The sequence below is a fragment of the Tachypleus tridentatus genome, chromosome 10, assembly GCF_004210375.1.
Source record: "Tachypleus tridentatus isolate NWPU-2018 chromosome 10, ASM421037v1, whole genome shotgun sequence".
Lineage (NCBI taxonomy): Eukaryota > Metazoa > Arthropoda > Merostomata > Xiphosura > Limulidae > Tachypleus > Tachypleus tridentatus.
This window is the reverse complement of record NC_134834.1, coordinates 38,173,721-38,195,466: the sequence shown is the minus strand read 5'-3', so window position 1 is coordinate 38,195,466 and position 21,746 is coordinate 38,173,721. Positions and strand designations below refer to the sequence as shown.

At 33.4% G+C, this 21,746-nt stretch overlaps 1 protein-coding gene across 2 annotated transcripts; it reads right to left on the bottom strand.

Moving 5' to 3' along the window:
• Positions 1–497: 497 nt before the first annotated feature.
• LOC143229080 (uncharacterized) lies at positions 498–21,224 on the bottom strand. Of its 2 annotated transcripts, none has more exons than XM_076460864.1 (4): positions 21,106–21,224; positions 11,217–11,961; positions 6,008–7,308; positions 498–5,570 (listed from the first exon to the last, which is right to left on the bottom strand). In XM_076460864.1, exons 2-4 carry the CDS (start codon positions 11,719–11,721, stop codon positions 4,719–4,721), a joined length of 2,658 nt encoding a protein of 885 aa, XP_076316979.1. In that variant the 5' UTR covers positions 11,722–11,961; positions 21,106–21,224; the 3' UTR covers positions 498–4,718. The 2 variants fall into 2 exon arrangements, with proteins under 2 accessions (XP_076316979.1, XP_076316980.1); XM_076460865.1 differs by having other exon boundaries at positions 21,018–21,179.
• Between the last annotated feature and the right edge of the window lie 522 nt (positions 21,225–21,746).

The following is a 21,746-nucleotide window of genomic DNA, read 5'->3' as shown; positions in this document are numbered from 1 at the left end:
ATGTATTTGGGACGGAGAGAAGAGGTTTCTTTGGTCCTTAATAGCACTGGAAAACAAAAGAATATGAATTACCTTAAAAAAACGGAACCATCAAGAAAGAAAATTACAGTAAGACGTTTCACAACCATGGTCAAGTAGTCTGAATTTTTGTTCGATCAGGCTGTTGAAATTGGTGCTTGGAGAAAGTTGTTCTCGTAAACTAGATGGATTAATGAATGCTTGCAGGAATGAAAGCAGTCTTTTGCATTGGAAATTGCTTTGCAAATAAATTGTCAAGATGCACAGTCGTCAGACAAAGCAATAATCAGGCGTGGTAAAGCTCCAAAATCGCTTTAGTGTAACATACTCAATTCACTGAGTTTTGTTTTAAAAAAGAGCAAGTCCCATATGCTTAACGTAAAATAAATTTCAAACAATAATATATAGTAGTTTATTAATATCTTTGTGCTTAAATACTTGTGTTGATTGATTGAAAAATAATAACAAGTTTCTAACAAACAGAATATATAAATATGTTTATTCCAAGATATTAAGATATTATCAGAAATATAACATTTTGGCTTAGGCCTCTTATTAATAAGGATTTACAAGTCAAAGTGATAAAAAGTTTAATATCAAACGCACCAAATCTACTCTAATCGGTACCTGTGTTTAGAACACTTAATAAAAATATTCAAATACATTTATTCTTTAAATCTGATGTTACAAACATCTTTTATTTTTGTTAAGGTAAGTTCTTATTTACAATTGTAGAGCATACATTTTGTTCACAGTGTAAACATTCAAGAAAATGTAACAAACACTCAAAGAAAGCAAAACGTTAAGTAGCTAAACACTAAGTGTAACAATGTATTAAAATTTCTACATATAAAACTCTTAACATATTAAACAAACTTGTTACGTAATTAATAATAAAACTAAAAAAACAGCATAAAGGTATTAATAGTTTGAGTTGTTTATTCAAAGTAATGCAAAATATTATATTTTGTACAGAAATGAAACCAGATAAATACGGATCAATACACAAGTAATTATTTGCATAAGCTTTTTAAAAAATATAAGAATTAAAAGGCTTCCGTGTTAATTCTATAAGTTGGATCCGTTAATAACTACACTCTTTTAACATTATCATGTGTACAAAAAAGAAAGGATCCAGAAGACACAAGCTCCTCGAGAGAATTAGGAACGAAATCTCGAGTTCAAAATTTTGTAGTCGCTTTTTAGTTTTCTGCTGTTGTTTTTAGCGCAACGCTAGAAAATGGGTTACATATGGTCTGTCCACCGTGAAGAATCTAATCCTAAATTTTAGTACTCTAAATCCATAAGACACCGCTGATCCACTGGGGAAGTTTGATTGCCATGTTTTTTTGCAGTATTATTCTATGTGATGAACAAATGATTAGTCGTCCCCTTTCGAAATTTACTCTATAACTTCATCCTTTTTAATCTTTAATGGTTTAATTGATTATAAAATAATTTTATGTCTTAACATATACTCGTTGAGTCAGGGACTGGTTAATTATATGGAAGCAGAAAAAAACTAAATACATAAAAAAGTTATTCAGGATTTCAAAAATTGAACGTGTTTCTTCAATGTACAAGGTTAAAAATTTATAATTATAGATATTATTACTATAATAAGTAAAATACACACTCTATCAAAAACAAATTTTATGTTATTTCACTTGTTTTTAGCCGCGTCATACAACTTATAGAATGGCTCTCGAATACAAAGTGTTTACTCATAGCTCCGCCGTCTCTCGACCGATTCGAGATCTAATTACAGTTTTGAATTTAGGGGTTAACTCCTTTCAATTGATATATTTGACAACGTCCAAGGCCTCAGATTAATTTAATGTTATCCTGCCTCAAATTATTTTAAGTGCCACGGTTACTGAGGAATTTCTCGTGTTTTTAGAACGTTATTATATTCTATATTTCTATTCTATTGAAACGTTTTACGAATATTAAAAACTACATACTAGCTACTTATGTTGTTCAACGTACTACATGTATATGTACTTAAAGGTCAAAAAATAAACAAAATCGTTATTAAAATAGTTTATAATTGATTAAAAAACAAATATATCCAAAAGTGCAAACCATTCATGGTTTCAAGTGAGGTCGAAAGTCATGAAAAAAAAGGTTATAAAACTATAGAAAACTGTGCACAACAACTAATTTTTAGAAAGTATGTAAACTTAAATATTATGCTAATGTTACGAGTTGACATAATGGGCAAATGGTTTCTTTAACACATTTATTGTTTTACATCATATAAGGTAATGAAAATAATCGCACTCAAAATGCATTCAGTTTTTCATTATTAAATAAAGAGTGCAGGTTGACCCTGTAATGAAGTTATTGATCCGAGTTCGATTCAAAATTTTTCTTTACACTTTAAATAGTGAGCGTGTGATAATAAAGACGCCCATTCACTTAGCGTGAACAATATAGCACTGTTGACTATCTGCCTTTCTTCCGGTCAAAATTACGAAAATCGGCAGATAGCTTCAGTATCTTTGCCAGAAATTTGAAATGATCAGTATTAACCTTAATTATACTGCTAATTCCACATATCTTTTAAGCAATTTGTCCTTTAGTGACAAAGCAGTATGTCTGCAGACTTATAACGCTAGAAACCGGGGTTTCAATACCCGTGGCGAGAAGAGCACAGATAGTCTATTGTATAGCTTTGTGTTAACTACAAATAAATATAAGCGATTGTATCTCGGTTTCGCATTAGTAATAAGGCTCTAAGTTTTTTATTCTCATACGCAATTTAAAGCTTTTGCATAAATCAGTATGTTTTGTTTTTTCTTTTCTTGGAAGGAGTTCTCACAAAGCTACATGAAGATTATTTGTGCCAGCCGTCCTTAATTTTTAAGTGCTAGAATACGAGCAATGTAGCTAGTCAACATTAATAACTCCTTATGCTTCTCTTGTTTGACTGTCAGTACTATCAACCACCATCTCTCCAAAATATAAAGTGCAATATTATATTTGTTTCTCTATGGCGGTAACGAGATGCGAACCTTCAAACATCAACTAGGCATGTTAGCCATTGGGCTACGCTCGGCTGAAATATACCTTCTTTATATAAACTAATAATTTTTGTAAAAAAAAAATTAGTTATGAGATTTATGACTAATCAATTACTGAAGTAATTAAAGGTTAAAACTATAAGTAAAATATTGAACAATAATAAAATATAATGTTTGGCTTTCAAGACGTAAGTATTAAAACAAGAGTTAAAATATTTGGCATAAATATTTGAAAATACAATAATTCTAATTATATTAGAAACAAACGTATGAATGGAATCAAAAGTGATTCAGGTAACAAACCTATCCCTACTACTTAAAATTTGAAAACAAAGGAAACTAGTCTTTGCGCGTCACAAAGAAGGGGACAATTAAACATTTCTGTACTTTAAACAATCAAACTCACACGATAAGCAGTTTAAGTACAAATATATATATTTGTTTGAGATCCCGTCTGTTTTCAATTTTAAAATGTTCAAGTGCATTTAAAGTTATTATATACTAAAACAAATTTAATTATTAATAAAAATGTAGCAGAATAGAAAATATCTACAGTTATCAGTTGAATAATTGGGTTAGTCAGGAGTAGAATCATGTTTATTAGTTTTAGTGTTTTTAGTATTGATAGAACATATTCTTGAAATATGAAAGGACAACTATGAGTAGTAACATTACCGTTTATAAAACGTATGAGCAGAGTATTAAACTAAATTGTAGAGAGCATTTCATCAACATCTAACCATATATATACCCAGCTTGTCGAATTAAAGTCTTAAGTTTTAGTTATTCACACAAGAGAATCGCGAACCGGAAATAAAATTTTAAAACGGTACTATTTTAATGATTAACTTGCAGTAATACAAGTTAGTTATTAATGATGGTTGGCTTGTCAGATGAGCACAAAACTACACAGTTGTCTGTCCTGTGCCTACCATGAGTATCGAATCCCAGGTTTTAGGGTCAAAGACCTTCAGACTTGCTACTGAGCCACTGCAATTTTCACTTGAAATTTTTAAAACATTTAAAATTAATTGTAGCAAAATGTTTAAAGTATTCTGATTTGCGCTAGGTATTTCATAAAGAATTAGAAACGAATGATATTATTTAGCTTTAGAACACATCAGCATCAAAATCTTTACCACTTTTCAACCGAAGTTAAGAATGTGAAAGTCATTTGGAACTTCTTAGACACAAATACTTAATTAAGATGAACTTTACTGCAAGCTTCATCTTTCCATACACTCTCAAAAACACTACAGACAAGAATATATTGCCTTCAAGATCGTTTCTTTGGTATACTTCTGTAGTCACTTCCGACTGAAAACAAAGTATGCCATTCAGAAAATTCACAGTGCAAAACTTCTAACTGTACTTTGAACAAATCGTAGTCTTCTCATACAGTAGTTAAGTTGGGATGTCACAAGAGGTGGAACATTCTTTTATGAATACCTTTGACATTCCAATGAGAAAACTATGTACGCTAATGACTTGAATCATCACGAGGTAGAATAGAGTTCCGGATAGTTCCGCCCCACCCCTGATGTCAAACTGCCTATTTTCTAGAAGTATACAAATAAACAGTGTGTGTATTAAGGCTAGCCAGGCACTTTATAAACCGCACTGCCAGTTTTATGTACACATTGTCATAATTATTATGTTGTTGGTCCGAGGAGATTAAGAACGAAGTACATTATTATCCGAGTCTCCGGACGAGGCTAACGAGAAGTTGGCTGAATCTCTTTTAGTTTGGTGACGGAGAAGTAACTTTTCATTATACACAGGCTGTCCGATGAAATGAATTTTACTGTAAAGTTCACTATCGCCCATGGTTAGGTGCTGAAGCCAAAAAGGGGTAGAGTCGTTGTGGAAAGAGGCACTGAGAATTGGATTTTCTACGTAATTAGACTGTTCGTTTAAAGATGCTATGTGCATATTCGTAACTCTAGGAAATCGTTCTTTGTGGCTGCCATCATGGATATCGCTAGACAGATTATATTGTTGCCCGGGTATCATGGTTGGTTCGCAAAGGTTGTCATAAAACTGATTTTCAGGTAATACTGAGGCATTGAGGATAGAATTATCAATCAAGTCATTTCTTGTAGTTGGACTCGCGTGGTCTTGTAATGAAAAGGTTTTCCAACTGAATTTTGGTGGCTTCATAGCTGGTACGTTTTCTAGACTACATGACCTATTTTCAATCGTAATGCAACTGGAATGAACTCCACTGGGAGAGTCACTATCTGTTTTATCCGAAGTGGAGGATTCACTGATGGATCCAGTCAGATTATCTTGGAAATCACCTTCGTCTCCCTGACTTTTAGTGATTCCTGAATCAGTGCTAAGGGTGCTGCGTGGAGTAAAGTCACCTGGTGTAGCTTGGAAGCCATTGTGAACAACAACAGGAGTTAAGATCCTGTTAGAAATTCGACGGTTGTCAAAAAGCAAACTGTAGTCTCCTTCGTCCAACAGAGGGCGGGCACTTACATTGTACTGGTTCGTGAAACGGAGAAGAGGACAACTCTGTAACTAGAAGTTGTTGTTTTTTCAATTTTCATGAAGTGCAAAAACCCAAGACTGACTGTTACTTAGTAAACGAAACTACTTGTATTACAATTCATTATTATGAATACTAAAATCTGCTAGTTTCTAACACATTTCTATTCAATTACCCACAAGATAGGCCTTATTTAATGAAAAAATAGTGAAAACTGAAAAAGAGAATTCGAAATGTACATAAAATAACATTTCATAGTTGTAACTATTAATAAATTTCTTCTTGTTCTATGAAAAAGTATCAATACTTCTGTACATATTCGCAAGTAAAAATAAATGAAAGTTACTAGTATACAGCTATACAGCTTAAAATGAGTTATTATATTGGACTCAAATGTTCATACCATATACTTCTTACAACGTATTTACTATTCTGCTCAAGAACTTAAAATGTACCTTATTCTTCTTACCTTTAGTGCTGGTATTTGAGATCCATCGTCTCTATCACTGACTGCTTCTTGCAGTGTTGTATAATTTCCGCTATACGAATTTATAACAAAATCAGTTTCAAACTTAACATGTGGTTTTCTGGTTTTTCCGAAACTATTTGATGATTTACTGTTAAAGAATCCCATTCGTTTAACAGGAGCTTCGACAAGCCTATCTTCAAATATTATTTTCTGCTGTTTGGAAAAAGACGATTTTTGTTGTACGTTGCACTTTGACTTTTTAACACATCGTACTGGTCTATCTACACACTTTGAAAAAGAAAAATTGGATTTCAACCAATAGATGTCTTCATAATCGTTTAGTGATGATTTGTGCATCATGCATGTCTGAACTATATCTATGATGGCATCTTTTGGTCTTTTTTCTGTTATGTGGTAAGTCTGACCATTTTCAATAACCAGTAGTGGTAGCTCCATTTTATCATTCAACAGCTCTAGTTCCGAACCATTAAATGTTTTTGATTTACCACAGTCAAAGGGGTAAATGACGTCTTTGAAACTTTTGAATCTCCAAGACTGTTTGACAGTGAGTCCTAACCATAGTAACACCCAAAGTAAAAGATGCATTACGGTACTAATTACCGCAGATAATACGGCTCCATCCAAACTACCACAATAAACTAATGTAAAATCGTACATTAAAGGTGCGGAGATCGAGATCACCAGGAGAAGTGTTAAGAGGGCACTCAAGTGGGGAATGTAACCCCAAAGACGTCGAGATTCTTCTGTCCAGGTGATATGACGTTTCTGGACTTGCTGTTCTTCAAATTCACGGAACTTTTGAAGTCCATATATGTAGAGAATGCTGGAGGACATTAGTAAAACAAAATTATAAGCCAAAAACAGCAATAAACTTAACGAAATATTCAGAAGTAGCGGACTGAACCTCAAAAGGACCTGTGAAGGTCCATATATGTGAACTTTGTAGAGAACCGTGAACCCAGTAAAAGCAAGAAGTTGTTGCACGGCAGTGAGAACAGTCTCAATCGAAAAGATGAAGGAAAACCCCTTGTTGACTCGCCAGAAGACAGAAGGATAGCGCACTGCATACACAAATAAGGCCAATCCAAAATTGAGAAACTCTGATGAGACAGGAGCCATGTCTTCTAGTTGTTTTTCAGTTACTGTTTTTGGTCTTTCTTGTACACCTGCTACTTCCTTTTGCGAAATATAAGTTTCATTTATTGTCGAAAGAAACTTAAGCGCCACCAAGCGATCTCTGTGCGTAATCATAAAATCCAGATCCGTATTCCAGATATTAGCTGTAAAAAGGGCAAAACATTTGAATACTTTTTATTATTTTTAGTACTTGCAACTTTGCTTAGAAACTAAATGTAGAAAACGTACTCTTATTTATTACACCAATAGTTTGTTTATGAAAAAATATATATATACTTATACAATTATACAATCTTTCGCTAAATTTTGAAACAATTGTGATTAAGAATTATTGCATTTTACAAAACAAAGAGAAATGCTCAACTTAAAATGTAACCTGGAAACGTAAGAACGATATTTTTGCACATTCTTTGCTGTATAAAAAACACCCATGATAAAGTGTGCCTGACATAAGAGGTTATTTTAATAGGCAGGAATGTTTTATCTGCGATAAACGACCAGGAAAAAAAAAAGAAAAGAGAGAGACTAAAATATGTGACTCTCCAAAATTGGTATAAGAAAGAAAGCTCAACTTCATGTTGGTTAAAAAAATATCATGTGGACGTAGAACGTCAGTAGACAGTCCTGTAAAACTAGAGGATAAAAACACTGCTGTTAGTTCCAAAAATAACTGCAAAGCTTTAACAGATCGGTATGTTACAGTTTATTTTTATTTATGTTTTAGAAGGTAGTGAAGCAATCGAGCCATGTGAAATCAGAATGAAGTCAACCTTGTTTCTGTGTTTTCACCGACCAGTCCCTATCAATTCAACGTGATACATATGTAATAAACTCATTATGACTGGGCAATATTCTTGATTACAAACTAATGGCAACATTTTATATCCATATTAGTATCTGTTCAAAAAATAATCACTTAAATATATTTTGGAAGCGTCTACAACTTGAACTAATGTTATATGATGTTCAAAATTTAGTTCACTATTTTATACAATTCACTCTCTTTCTCGCTCCTAAGCCTGGCATGGCCAGATGGTTTAGGCACTCGACTCGTAATCCGAGGGTCGCGGGTTCGAATCCCCGTCTCAAACATGCTCGCACTTTCAGCTGTGGGGGCGTTATAATGTGACGGCCAATCTCACTATTCGTTGGTAAAAGAGTAGCCCAAGAGTTGGCGGACGGTGGTGGTGACTAGCTGCCTTCCCTCTAGTCTTACATTGCAAAATTATGGACGACTAGCGCAGATAACCCTCGTGTAGCTTTGCGAGAAACTCAAAACAAACCAAATCAATCTTTCTCGCTCTGACAGTCTTGAAACACGATCAGCTAAGAGTGAGAGATAAATAATTTTTTTAGACTGACAGTATACTAGTAGGTCCAAGTGTTACATGAAAACATTTTCAGGACATCACAGTCAGGCAATTATAATTGTTAGACGTGTAATGTACAGTAACATAGCTCAATAAGCTAACGCTGGACTGTACTGATATCTTCATGATGTTTTTCTTCCAATACGATTAATATCATTTGCTGCAATTAGTTTCAACACAACCTACTAAGCAATAGTTTAATCAGAAGGACAATTTATCCGTAATCAAGGTGGTGTAATGTGAAATACTCTGAAAATGTAATGTTCCTTCCAGTCAACCATAATTTTACCGTACTGCACTGTGTAATACGAAGACAAACAATGACATTCTTAAGCTGTTCTTTGGGTAACGTAGAACTTCATATGAAAGACTTGGAATTACACAATACGTGATGAACTGTTTACTACTAGTGATTAGGATGATATCAAAGAGCTACCTGAAACTGAAAGGTCCTTTGGGAATGTCTGAATTGATTGTGTTAAAGTTCTGTAACACATGCTATTTTTATACACACGTGCTCATGTAACACAGCTGACAACGCTAGCTCTTTAGATCAGTTAACGTTAAGTTGACTGTTTTTTTTTTTAATTTTCGAGAAAAGCTGCACGAGGGTTATCTGTCCCTGATTTAGCTGTGTAAAACTAGAGGGAACGCAGCTAGTCATAAACTCTTGAGCTACTCTTTCACCAACGAACAGTAGGACTGACCATCACTTTATAATGCCTCCACGGAGGAAAGGCTGGGTATGTTTGGTGTGACTGGGGTTTGAAATCGCGACCCTCAGATTACGAACGAACGCCTTAACAACCTGGCCATGCCAGGCGCATTTTCTTTACATTAAGAGCAAGCATATAAGATATAGCGATCATTAACGAGATGGGACAGCAATTAACAGACATTCTTTTGGTGTGAAATACCATTTTCAAAAATTAAAGAAGGTAAATTGAAATACTTACATTGCAAGACTGAGAGTCATGCGTTTTATGAGTAATAATTTACGAAGTACAGTCAACAAATCGATATACGCAAGTCCGAATTCTTAGTATTTTAGTATTAAATCTGAAAAGGTTTGACGATCTTATAACAAACGTTATATTGGGAAGATTGATTTAATAAGATTTAGGTTTATGTATTAGCAGAGTGCATAAACAAAAGACGGATTCAATTCATAATCTTCTAAACGTTACAGCGCCAAAAAACTGCTATTAAATAATGTCAATCATTCTTCTCAGGTGATTTTTTATTAAAACGAAATATTTAATGACCGGTATGACCTTAAATACATTAAGTCAACCCCCTAAATTAACCTTAGATGGAGGCGGTGTTAAACCTCCATAGTTATTGACATTTCATTTCAACATGAAATATGGTCACTACAAACAGCAAGGGGTAACCTGACACTATATTTGAAATCAGAGAAATGATAAGGTCCCGAGGAGTACTAGATCGCTATTGTGAAAGAGTTACTTACAGAACAGTTTTAGTGTTTAGAGTTACTTGATGAATAAGACATATTCCAAGAGCATCCTCTTCATGCTTAGTGGCACTGGAGTCTCTATACGTGCAGGTTACTAGTAATCTGATTCTTATTCAAGGAAAGTGTCGACCAATTTAGCATGATATAAAATTTAACATCCAAAAGGCTTATTCAAGAGCCAAATACACTATCATACAACAGGATAAAGGGTCGTAGGAAGTGACCTTTATAAAGTACAGTATTAAAGGTATTATTGTGTAGGAAATAGAGATCAGTACGTTCACTAATGCGTATACCTACCTACATTATAGCTCTACCATAACATACAAATTACGTGTTTGTATGAATATGAGGTTGCATTTGGTTTGAAGTTATTTCTAAATAAGTATATACCTATTATATAGCATCTCGTATAAAAATAATATTCATATGTCTTGATGTGTTCTTATTAAACCATTGCAAATGAGACGTTTTGTTTCTTACAATGAATGAAATATTAAACAGAGTGTCCTTCCGAAATGTGTTCCTAACGTCCGAACATTGACAAGGCATATATTTGTGGCTGCACACATCTGTTTCAGTCTTGAAACACTTGTTTCAAGTCTGTTTTGAAACAGATACCTTTAACACGATGAACCATTATTAAAAGATAGTGACCATCTTTCTTGAATCGTGAATGATTGTCTACATTGTCCAAGCTTTCAAACAACTATATCATTGCTTTGGAAATGGCTCCACTTCCTGCTAAGACACTGATACTTTTGTAGCCAATATTGATTGAGCACCTTTCATTAATTCGATGATTTTCAAAATATATATATATATATATTTAGGTTTAATAATAGTTATTTAACAATCTGAAGCTCTTTAAACTGTGCTACGAACTTCCAACTAATAACTAACACAAGATTATGCGAGATCTCAATATATGCATAATTTAAGCTAAACGACCCCACCATTTGCACGTCAGATAACTCGATTGCACATAAGATTGTTTATTTATATAAATAAGAACCGAGCAGGATAAATGATATTAGTTCATGACAATGTTTTTGTTTTGTTGTTGCTAAAACATAATAACTAATTATTCTTTAGCTGCTTAGTGGTGTGTGCAGGGTCTGGAGCAACGAACAAACACAATCGTTAACAAAGTAAACAAATATTTTTACATGAAAGTTAATATATATATATATATGAAACTTACCTTTACTAAGAAATCCATGCTGAATCAAACGGGCCTGGATTAATAACCTTGGCATTAACAAACAGAACGCTACACACACGTGTAGGAAAGGTGCTGTTGGTCCGCCGTGTTTCCATAATATCTTAAACCATCTTATGAGCTTATTACCATGCAAATTTTCATATGTAGTTTTATCGATGTTGTCATTCTTACCCCACTTTCCTCCATCGTTAGCGAAGTTTCCTACTTTAACAACACAAGAGGCGACATAAAATGGTAATAGGATCAGTGCTGCCACAATAAGAGTAACATAAACATTCAGTTCCACAAACGGCTGGTCATCCATTGGCCATGGCAGAGCTAAGTATTTGATAAACTTCTGAATACTGTTGAAAACAATGTAAATTTGAAAAGCGAATGTTATGATGGAGTACCATATGGAAAATAAACTGTTGAAGCGAGGCCTATGGCATGTCAAAGAAAACGCTTCCTGGTGTCTTCTATTATTATTGCTGATGTAATGCATTATAATAGCTATAAAATTAGCCAACTAGAATATCTTAACCGTTTCTTCCAGTTCGATCAGACTAAATCATTGTTCAATATTTAATTGTAAACCACCATATTCTAAATGATGAGTTAGTTGTACGTTTTGCTGCTTGGTTACCCTCAACACAATGTAACTTCACGATGTTGTCAAGAAATTCTCTTACGTCGTCAGCATGTAGCCTTGTCAGTTAAGACTAGGAAGAACTTTCATTTAGACCTGAATATAAAAGAAAATTTAATATTTATATATTGCATATCAAAAAATATACATTATGTTTTCCTTTTTGTCGTTTCTCGTGTTTACCTATTTATTTCATAACATTCTCTATACCTATCTCTATAGTAATACGTGTTGCAACGTTAAAAATTAGTCGTAAAAAATACATTTTAACAATACTGCGAGCTATCTGTGCTCTACCCACCACGGGTATCGAATCCCGGTTCCTAGCGCAGTAACTCCGAAGACGTATATACCATTGTGCTACTAGGGGGCATTTATGCATGTAAAAAAAAAGCGAGTCAACAAGTTCCCCTCTGTCATTAAAAAGGGGCTTACGTCATTTCCAGTAATTTTTGGTAGTGGAGTATACGTAAAAATTCATTACTTACGAGTTTTAATGGTTTGAGTTTTGTATTTTTCTGTCCAGATGTTGAATGTTAACATTACTTCCACTGTTAAAACAAATATTTAGCCATACTGTTTATATACATGTATATGTTCATAAAGTACAATTTCGTCGAGTTTGTTTTTGGGTTTTCAATTAGCAGCAGCACAGCTGTCAACACTTGGTCTTCTTTCACTGGGGTCTATTGCATTTCACATATGTACAAATAATGATAAAAATAAAAAATCTTAGGCAAATGTCTTATGCAGAGCCTCAATGTGAACATCGAAACCTCGAGCACGTGTTGTTCATTAACAGAACTAACCAAACGTGTTGAGTTAGAACGACTGGATCAGATAATAATTGATTAATGTACGCTAATATACTGCAAACTAACAACGAAATACACATGCATAAATTGTACTAACTATAGTATGCCTAGCCGTTTTTGCTGTAGGGTTAAGTTACTCGAATGTCTTCGAAAAGAAACTTGGCCAGTAGCGGTGAAAAAAAGTTGATAAAATATCTCTTTTCTTTCAAGAATCAAAGCAAAAGTATTCCTATTACCTGTGCAGTTTTTTTTGTTTTGGTTTTTGTAGGTTTACTCAAGTTTGAATCAAATATTCATAGCTCTTTTTCTGTAGGGTTGTAAAACAAGAATAATACGAATAATAATAACAACAAATGGATGAATTTTGGATTTTGTCCAACAACCAGAAAAATCAACGTTTTTCCTATTATCATTTATTTTAGCAGCCTTAATCATTGGGATAGGAGGTCTTGAGTGTTATTTCAAAAATAAGACTGATTTTTAAGATGGTTTTGGCTCTTATGTTCTATTAGAATTCTTTTGAAATTCTTGGGCGAATCCCATTATAAACCATTATCGTCGTTCATGATAAAAACGAAACATAAACGCTGTTAATTGAAAGAAATTTAAAATGCTGCTTTATTTCAATTAATTCATTTCATTATAAAAGTTACTGTATTTTCTGGCGTCTAAGACGCCATTTTTCGCCCAGAATAAGTTTCAAAAATTTATCCTACGTCTTCCAGGCCGAAGGTTACGTTGCTCATAGGCCTAAACCTAAGCCTAAAGGAAGCGTTTTGATTCTAGATAGCAAGGTTGCCGAATCTGGTAATTTTTTTTATACCAAATTTGGTTAAACTTTCATGAAATTTGGCAAATTTTGCTAATTTACCTGTTGCATGGCCAATAAAAGGTTTTCAAATTTATTACCTCTTACGTGAAATTTGACCTTGTAATAATGAGTTACAAGTGCAAGTTTTATGTCTAAATGTTTGAATACGATTTATAAGGGCTCATTACGCAGGCACAAGATAATTTCAGACAATAAAGATCCACCGGTGGCTTTTTTAGTCTTGTTTTCATACACTAACTATTGTTATGATTTCGTGAGTTGTGACTCATTAAGTGTCAGTATTTATTTACAGTGTAATGCATTGTTTAATTTTAAATTTGTGTTTTGCTTAATTTTTATAATTTTATTCAATTTACATTTAACCTAACCCACAGGTCATAATGGCTGAGAAAAGGAGTGATAAGGATAGTGATTTAGTAGAAAGTCTATGCAAAAAAATAAGCCTGCATAAGACTAATTACGAACAGAAACGTCAATTGCCACAAAAATGGCCTAATGATACTAGGTTTAGTTGTTTTAGTCAAGTTCGAAAAACTTAAGTCATTTTGTAAAATATGCAGTTGTGATTTATCTGAGAGTGTTACCATACTTGAGAAACATCTTGACAGTGAAAAACATTTAAAAATACTAAAGCAAGTGCCCAGACTTCTAAATTAACTGATTTCTTACGGCCTTCTACTTCTTCATATAGTATGTCTCAAGTGGATTTCATTGAACTGAAAATGTTTACGTTTATGATAGAGGCCTGGCATGGCCAAGCGCGTAAGGCGTACGACTCGTAATCCGAGGGTCGCGGGTTCGCGCCCGCGTCGCGCTAAACATACTCGCCCTCCCAGCCGTGGGGGTGTATAATGTGACGGTCAATCCCACTACTCGTTGGTAAAAGAGTAGCCCAAGAGTTGGCGGTGGGTGGTGATGACAAGCTGCCTTCCTTCTAGTCTTACACTGCTAAATTATGGACGGCTAGCATAGATAGCCCTCGAGTAGCTTTGTGCGAAATTCCAAAACAAACGTTTATGGTAGAACACAATATCCCCATTTAAATCAATAGAAGATCATCTTCCAGGCTTTCGATCTAATGCAAGCCCCGATTCTAAAATTGCTAAGGGAATTAAATGTGCAAGAACAAAAGAAACAGCTATTTTTCGTAATGTCATTGGTGAGGAATACTTTGAAATTTTTACAGCAAATTAAAGAATATTAAATTTTCATTAATTATTGATGAAAGTACAGATGTATTTACAAAAAAGCAACGTGTTCTAATAGCTAGATTTTATAATAGCCATGGTCAAAACGCAGTTGACAAGTTTTGAACTCTTTTGAAAATCAATTGCTGTACTTCACAAGGCATCTACAATTCTATAGTAAATTTTTCGAGAAACATGGAATCCAATTTAAAAATTTGATAGGCTATACAAGTGATAATGCAAATGTAATGATGGGGTCAAAGAGTGGTGTTCAAAGTCTTCTAAAGCAGAAAGTGCCATATCTCTTTGTACAAGGTTGCATATGCCATTCAATGCATTTATGTGCATCCTATGTATGTTCTGAACTTCCAACTTCCTCAGGAAAGCTAACTAGAAATATTTATTCATATTTGTTAAACAGCCCAAAGAGATTATTTGAATATGCAGAATTTCAGGAATTTACCCAGATTGATCCTTAAAAGATTTTACGTCGTAGCTGTACTCGATGATTATCACTTCAGCAAGTGGTAGAAAGACTACTGAATTAACGGTCAGCACTTGTCTTAATTTGTACTTCAGCGGCATTAGAATATGGGATGAGTTTACCCTCTACAATACTAAAAGGATAACAGAATCCAATTGTAAAAACGTACTTTGCATTTTTAACTCTTATTCTGCCATATGTAAATAAAATAAATTTAGAGTTTTAAGCTGAGAGCTTCAGAATTCATAGGCTACGTGCCTTCATCAACAGTAGTATGAAAGGTATCCTTGGTAATTTTATTAAAAGAGAAGTACTAAAAGATGCAGATATATCGAAAGTTAACATCAATGATCCTTCAGTTACCTTCCCTTAAGTGAAATATATCGTGAAGCAAGAACTGAAAGCATCTTTCTAGAATATTCTTCCAAAATCCAAACCAAAGAACTCGAAGAATTTCAGCTTAAGACATTGAATTTTTATGTCAAACTAAGCAAGGAAATGTACAAATGGTTTGTATCATCTAGTATATTCACGTATTTACAGCTACTTGAAGCTTCAAATCCAAAAAATGTTTCTCAAGGACAGTCACATTCAATTATTCCATTGGCCACGAGATTTCCTAATATTATTGAGGAAATAAAAGAGTATGAAGATATCAATAGAAAATGACGAAAGTTAACTTTACAAGAGAATGAAATTTCAGAACCAGAGAAACACTGGTATTATATTTATCAAGAAAAATGTGGAGATAAATTTCGTTTCACAATTATCTCCAAATTAATGATAAACTTACTATCATTGCCTCATTCTTCAGCTGCAGCAGAAAGGCTGTTCTCTTTGCTAAGTACGGAAACATTAAATGCCTTATTATGTGGCAAAAATATTTCAGAAAACACATGTAAAGAATGGCAACCGTCTGAAAAATTGTGCAAAAAAGTGAAGGAAATTAAATTGTTTAGCAATAAAGAAGAAAAAATATCAAGTTCTTAATAAAATAAGGTTAGTTACGTGTTTTTTATTTAACTTGGTAAAAATCCAAGAAAATCATCTGCAACTCTGCTGGACAGTAATCCAAGCTCCTCTATACGACCCAGAATGAAATAAGTTACTTAGTATGAAGTAACAAATAAACAAACAAGAACAGGTCACCGTACATATGGTATTGTAATATCAGCACTCTTTTTAACTACTCACACTTAAAGTAACTTTATTACTGATAATAATATAACTATTTTAATAGTAATATAAGTTACACACCTTCAAAAGTAGATATGATAATCATATACACAAAAGCTCACAAAACAGGAGAAGTGGGAAAGAGGATTTATGTACGGTAAGTCACTAAACAATCCATGAAACATCTTGGTAAGATTGGAAGTACTGCCACCTTATTCTTGTGTTGTTGTTTTTTTTTCAAAATTTAACTAATCAAAATGGGCCGGGAAATACGGTATATTAAAAAAAAAGAAATCTTTTCATCACTCTTCAATCTGTGATCAAAAGAACGACAAATCCAGTACTCTATATTTGCAACATTGGCCAATTTATAACCAAAGTTCTAATCAAACGATACGAACTTCATAAATTTTTGAACCATAGCTTTTGTTAACACATCTTAGATAACATAAATATTGCTTATTCTAGATGTCAAAAACATGAAAGTTCAAAGAACCTTTAAATATCGATTTAGGAAAATGAAATATTATTTGAACTGTTTTACATTATTAACATGAAGGCCTAGTCTACTATATTATATAATACACATGAAACATTCCGTAACAATACATAAAGTACAAGTGAATGAATGAAATAACAGTTTGTATGTGTAAGTAATAAAGAACGGAACGCAATCTCAGAAAGTCTCGCATTCTCGAAGCAAGAGAATAACATCTTTTCACAGCAAGAAAATAACTTTTCGTTATTAGAATAATTTTCTAAGTCGTTTGCAAGTCGTCAGTAGATCGTAGTGTGGTAGATCGTAAACTTGCAATAATTCTTCATTTAAGAAAGACATACATAACACAATGACCACTTTGTAACTACTATTCGTTGATGACTGTTTTTGTATCACAGCTCACTTGGGATACATATTGTACTCAAGATGAGTGATGGTACAGAGATGCGAGTTAGCATTAGCTAGAAACTGACTTTTCTTGAATGTATAATAGGAACGACTGTTTACGTAGGTAACCCAGAAGTGTGGAATATAGCACTAGGAGTTTTCGTTCGAACTTAAAAGTTCAATACAACAGGTTTCTTTTCCACTCTTCGTCTAGTAAAATTTGTTAAAACTTAAGTAACAAACTTAAACCTGGAAAATAACGACATCCCAGAACATCATATATTTAGGTTTTATATTTTTATATATTTCACTCTTTGCTCTTCTTGTTCGATTACTTATTCATTTGATATATTTTGAATATGTTGCTTACCAAATATTATTTATAACATTGTCGAGAATCAGTGTACTTAAACAAGCATCAAAGTCATATATATTTCTTTAATATGTGATTTTCTCCTATTAGCTGCAAGGGTATTATTTTCTAATCACTTCATTTTAATGGAGAAAATATTTTTTGCCAATTGCTTGGTTATTTTGCTCATTCATGAAAAATATTCGGTACATCAAAATACCAGTTTCAACTTTAAAATAATATACCTATGTATGTGTTGACAAAACAAATAATTAATTGAACATATGTATGTTCATACGCGGTCTTTTAAATAGTTAAATGTTAAGAATGGAACTGAAAAGGCTGAAGTAATCCACATTGTTTAGAAGGCCTATAGAACGTATGCATATTTTTATAAGTATTTGTTGAGAAGTAGTATTTAGGTCTCCTCATCAGTCTTCTTCCATAACAGCAAATGTTGTTCTTCAAGGTCAACAATACTAAGTTTACATATCGTAGTCAGTGAAAAATATTACCATTTTTTTTTTTTCGTAGTTATGTACGGGAAAACATCCGGATAACTCGCTGCATCCATGACAACATTTTAATAACACAATTTCCTGTTTCATAGTACGTTTGACAATCAGATGTTTATGGTGAGGAACTTTTTTTTTGGGGGGGGGAGTTATGAGGTTTATAGCCTGAATTAGCATAATAAGTAAAATCAAAGTATCCTTTCTTGTATGGTGCCTCTATTCTAAGTGCTCCCCAATGGCACAGCAACATGTCTGCAAACTTATACTGCTAGACTCTGGGTTTCGATACCAATGATGGACAGAACATAGATAGCCCTTTATGTAGTTTTATGCTTAATAACAAATAATAACTGGTTATTCAATGAACTTTAACTACTCACTGTTATATGATTTTTTATTTCTTACTTGCTGCATCCAACATTTGTAACTCCATAAAATTATTACTTTCCACCAGAGGACCCTTAACAAAAAACCAAGAAACCTACTACAAGATTATAAAAAACTCTCATAGAAGGCAAGATTTTTAGTAGCTTTAACATGCTCGTCGCCCGACGTCTCACTCAATCATGTGAGGTACCTCTATGGCAAAGAAAAAAAAAGACGGTGTAATACATTGATGTCTATATATAAATGATTTTTGATTGAAGTTTCAAGTTTAATAATGATGTTTGTGTGTTTAAAACAAGGCCTACCCTAAAGCGAAACAAATAAAACATTTCCTTCCCAGTTCTTGCAATAAAAAAAATGTAATTACATTTTGTATATTCCCACTATGTTACAAAAAATGAAAAACTAATAAAAAGGAACCGGTTTCGTACTCAAAGAACTGGCTATCAGACTGTATAACAACTTCTTCGAAGCTCCTTTAACAATATTGCCTTGAAAACATTCATATGAGTAGAATTTGCATCGACATCTTGAAGCAAATATGAAATTCTGAGCTTTACACTAATAATACGTATAGAAAATTGTTGATATGATGAGTGACGTAACTACTAAAGATGTTCCCCTCCGCATTAAAAGTAATTGAGCCCGAAACATTTATTACCCTTGATGATAATCCTTACTTTTGGCAGGGTGTTTCCCCTGTAATTGTAGTGGCATATATAAGCCACTGGAGATAATGCCACTGCATGTAAACAAGTCAACTGTTTGCTGAGACAGAATATACCAACTGAAGCCACATCACTTACAGGTTATTTATTAAGAGGTAAAAGCTCAAACAATTAGAAATCAGTAAATGGGTTAAATATGTAGTAAACGATAATGGAACTTCACCACAACCCATATTCTTTCCGACGATTGTACATCTTGGAAAAAGCACTGCAAGGTAGTATCTATTGAAAAAGTATCCGTCGTAAGACTGGCATATCCAAAGCACGCCAGTCCTTCCTGCTTGCTTTCCATAATCTACCAGTTATCGAGGATGACCGTTTCCCAATGCCCATTTCCTCAATCCAGATGCACAGAAAATCATAAGTGCTGCATACAGCATTTGACTAGTAAGTCTTCGTACATGTTTCATTCTTCAGCTACTTCTGGTATGCCACAGTTGAGTGTTTTTACATCTTCAACGCCTTTCAGCAACGATTAAAATGCCTCAATCTAAAGCAACATTGGACACCAGGAAGCCTCACATTCACGATTTACGCCAAAACTATCAAATTCATTGTAAATTTAAAAACTATGATGACGAATGTCATAAATGTGCAGTCTCTTGGCGTTTTTATCACAAATATTAGCTCAGTTATTTATCGGTAATATATAATAATTATTATTTATACGTACTCTCTGATATCACCATAATCCACGGATCATCTTATATGTTAATTAAATAGGTAAAGTAATACTTTGATTTTTTTTATACGCCTGGTAACTATACAAGATAGGAAATTTAGTTGGATTTTAAATTAAACATTGCAATTTACAGATTTTTTTTATTATTTAACATGATATTACTGTTTTGTTTTGTCGGTACTAGTAATTACAAGCACCACCTGTTAGTTATTCTGTAGCAGAGAGAAGAAAAAAAAACGTTCTTCACAAATTTGATGCATAGACTCTGCCACTTTTAGTACATTATAGTAATAAAATATTTTAGGAGTTAAAGAAAAATAAGTAAACATGATTCTTGGAACATTCCCACTGACCAACAAGTAAATTAATTATCAATTGTTATTAGTTCACATACACATTTAACTGCACACTTTACGTCTTACATCACTTACGTCAGTGATTGAACCTAGCGTTAATTTGTTTATTACTCCTAGCTTTACATTAACGGATACTGTAAATTAATGTTAATTAGTTTAATAATTTCTCTGATCATGTCGCCCAGTCTCGTCCTAGAAAACAGTTGAAACGTATGCAGTAAATAAATCGCGCAACAAACACTTATTTAAACCAATACTTGTGCTGACGCAGACGGAAGCAGATATATGAAAGTAGTAATTAAACAAAAGTTGTAATTATAAATCATGTTTAACCAAAAACCTGGGAAAGGATAACATTTAAACCCCGTGAAATATCTGAGAAACATTAATAGAATCTGAACATAAAAGAGTTCTCTTGCATTTAAATTGTGTTCGATCAAAATGTGTAACATCAACAAGACATTATAAACAATAATTACTATGCAAATTTTAATACTCAAGCTATGTAACTTGAAACATGTCCAAACGCAGAAACAAACATTTTGAAGAGAAGCTCATTCTTAGAATCTTCTACTGTATCTGATGAAAACCAAATGTAATTCGCAGTTAAAGTTATCCGACATTTTGAGATATGCCCAGTGAAAGTGGATGATATACAGTATCTATGTAATATCTATCACGTATTACACATTGACTACAGGATATTAATAAAACTAAAGATCGTTAAAAAAAAAAAAAGCAAGAATAATTACCTTGTTTTTACATTCTACGAACACTTTTCTATTGTTTTCCCTATCAGTCAGTAAAATAAATTATGTATATCATTTATAAATTTCTCACCGTTAATATTCACGAGATTTCACACTGAATATGAGATACGTTCGAATACTTCACTCCGTTGCACATGGTATATGCGAATGCTCGTAAGATTACTCCTACAGCCTCAACATACAGTTATATAGGCTGGTCACACGGAATTCTTCTCAATACGCTGGGTAGCGTACATTTACTGGAAAAGGTAGGGAAACACGAAAGTAAAAGAGCACAGAGAAAGAACGAAAAAGTTTCAGCGTATAACATTCTGGTACATCATTCCGATGCTTCAGGAGGAAGAATGACTTAAAGCAACAAAATCGGGATTCAGTACTTCGTTAACCATAACAAAGACAGCCTACTGCTTATATTTCTGCTTGAATTCAAACAACTTAAAGCTTTAGATTGATTTTTTACAGAGTCATATAAAATTGAATATATGAAAAGATTTGTTTTGAATTTCGCGCAAAGCTATGCGAGGGCTATTTGTGCTAGTCGCCCCTAATTTAGCCGTATAAGATTAGGAGGAAGGCAGCTAGTCCACCACTTACTGCTAATTCAGGAAATACTGTTTTATCAAGGGATAGGAGAATTTAGTGTCACATATTATAACGCCCTACGGCTGAAAGAGCGAGCATGTTTGTTGTGACGATTCGAACCCATGACAC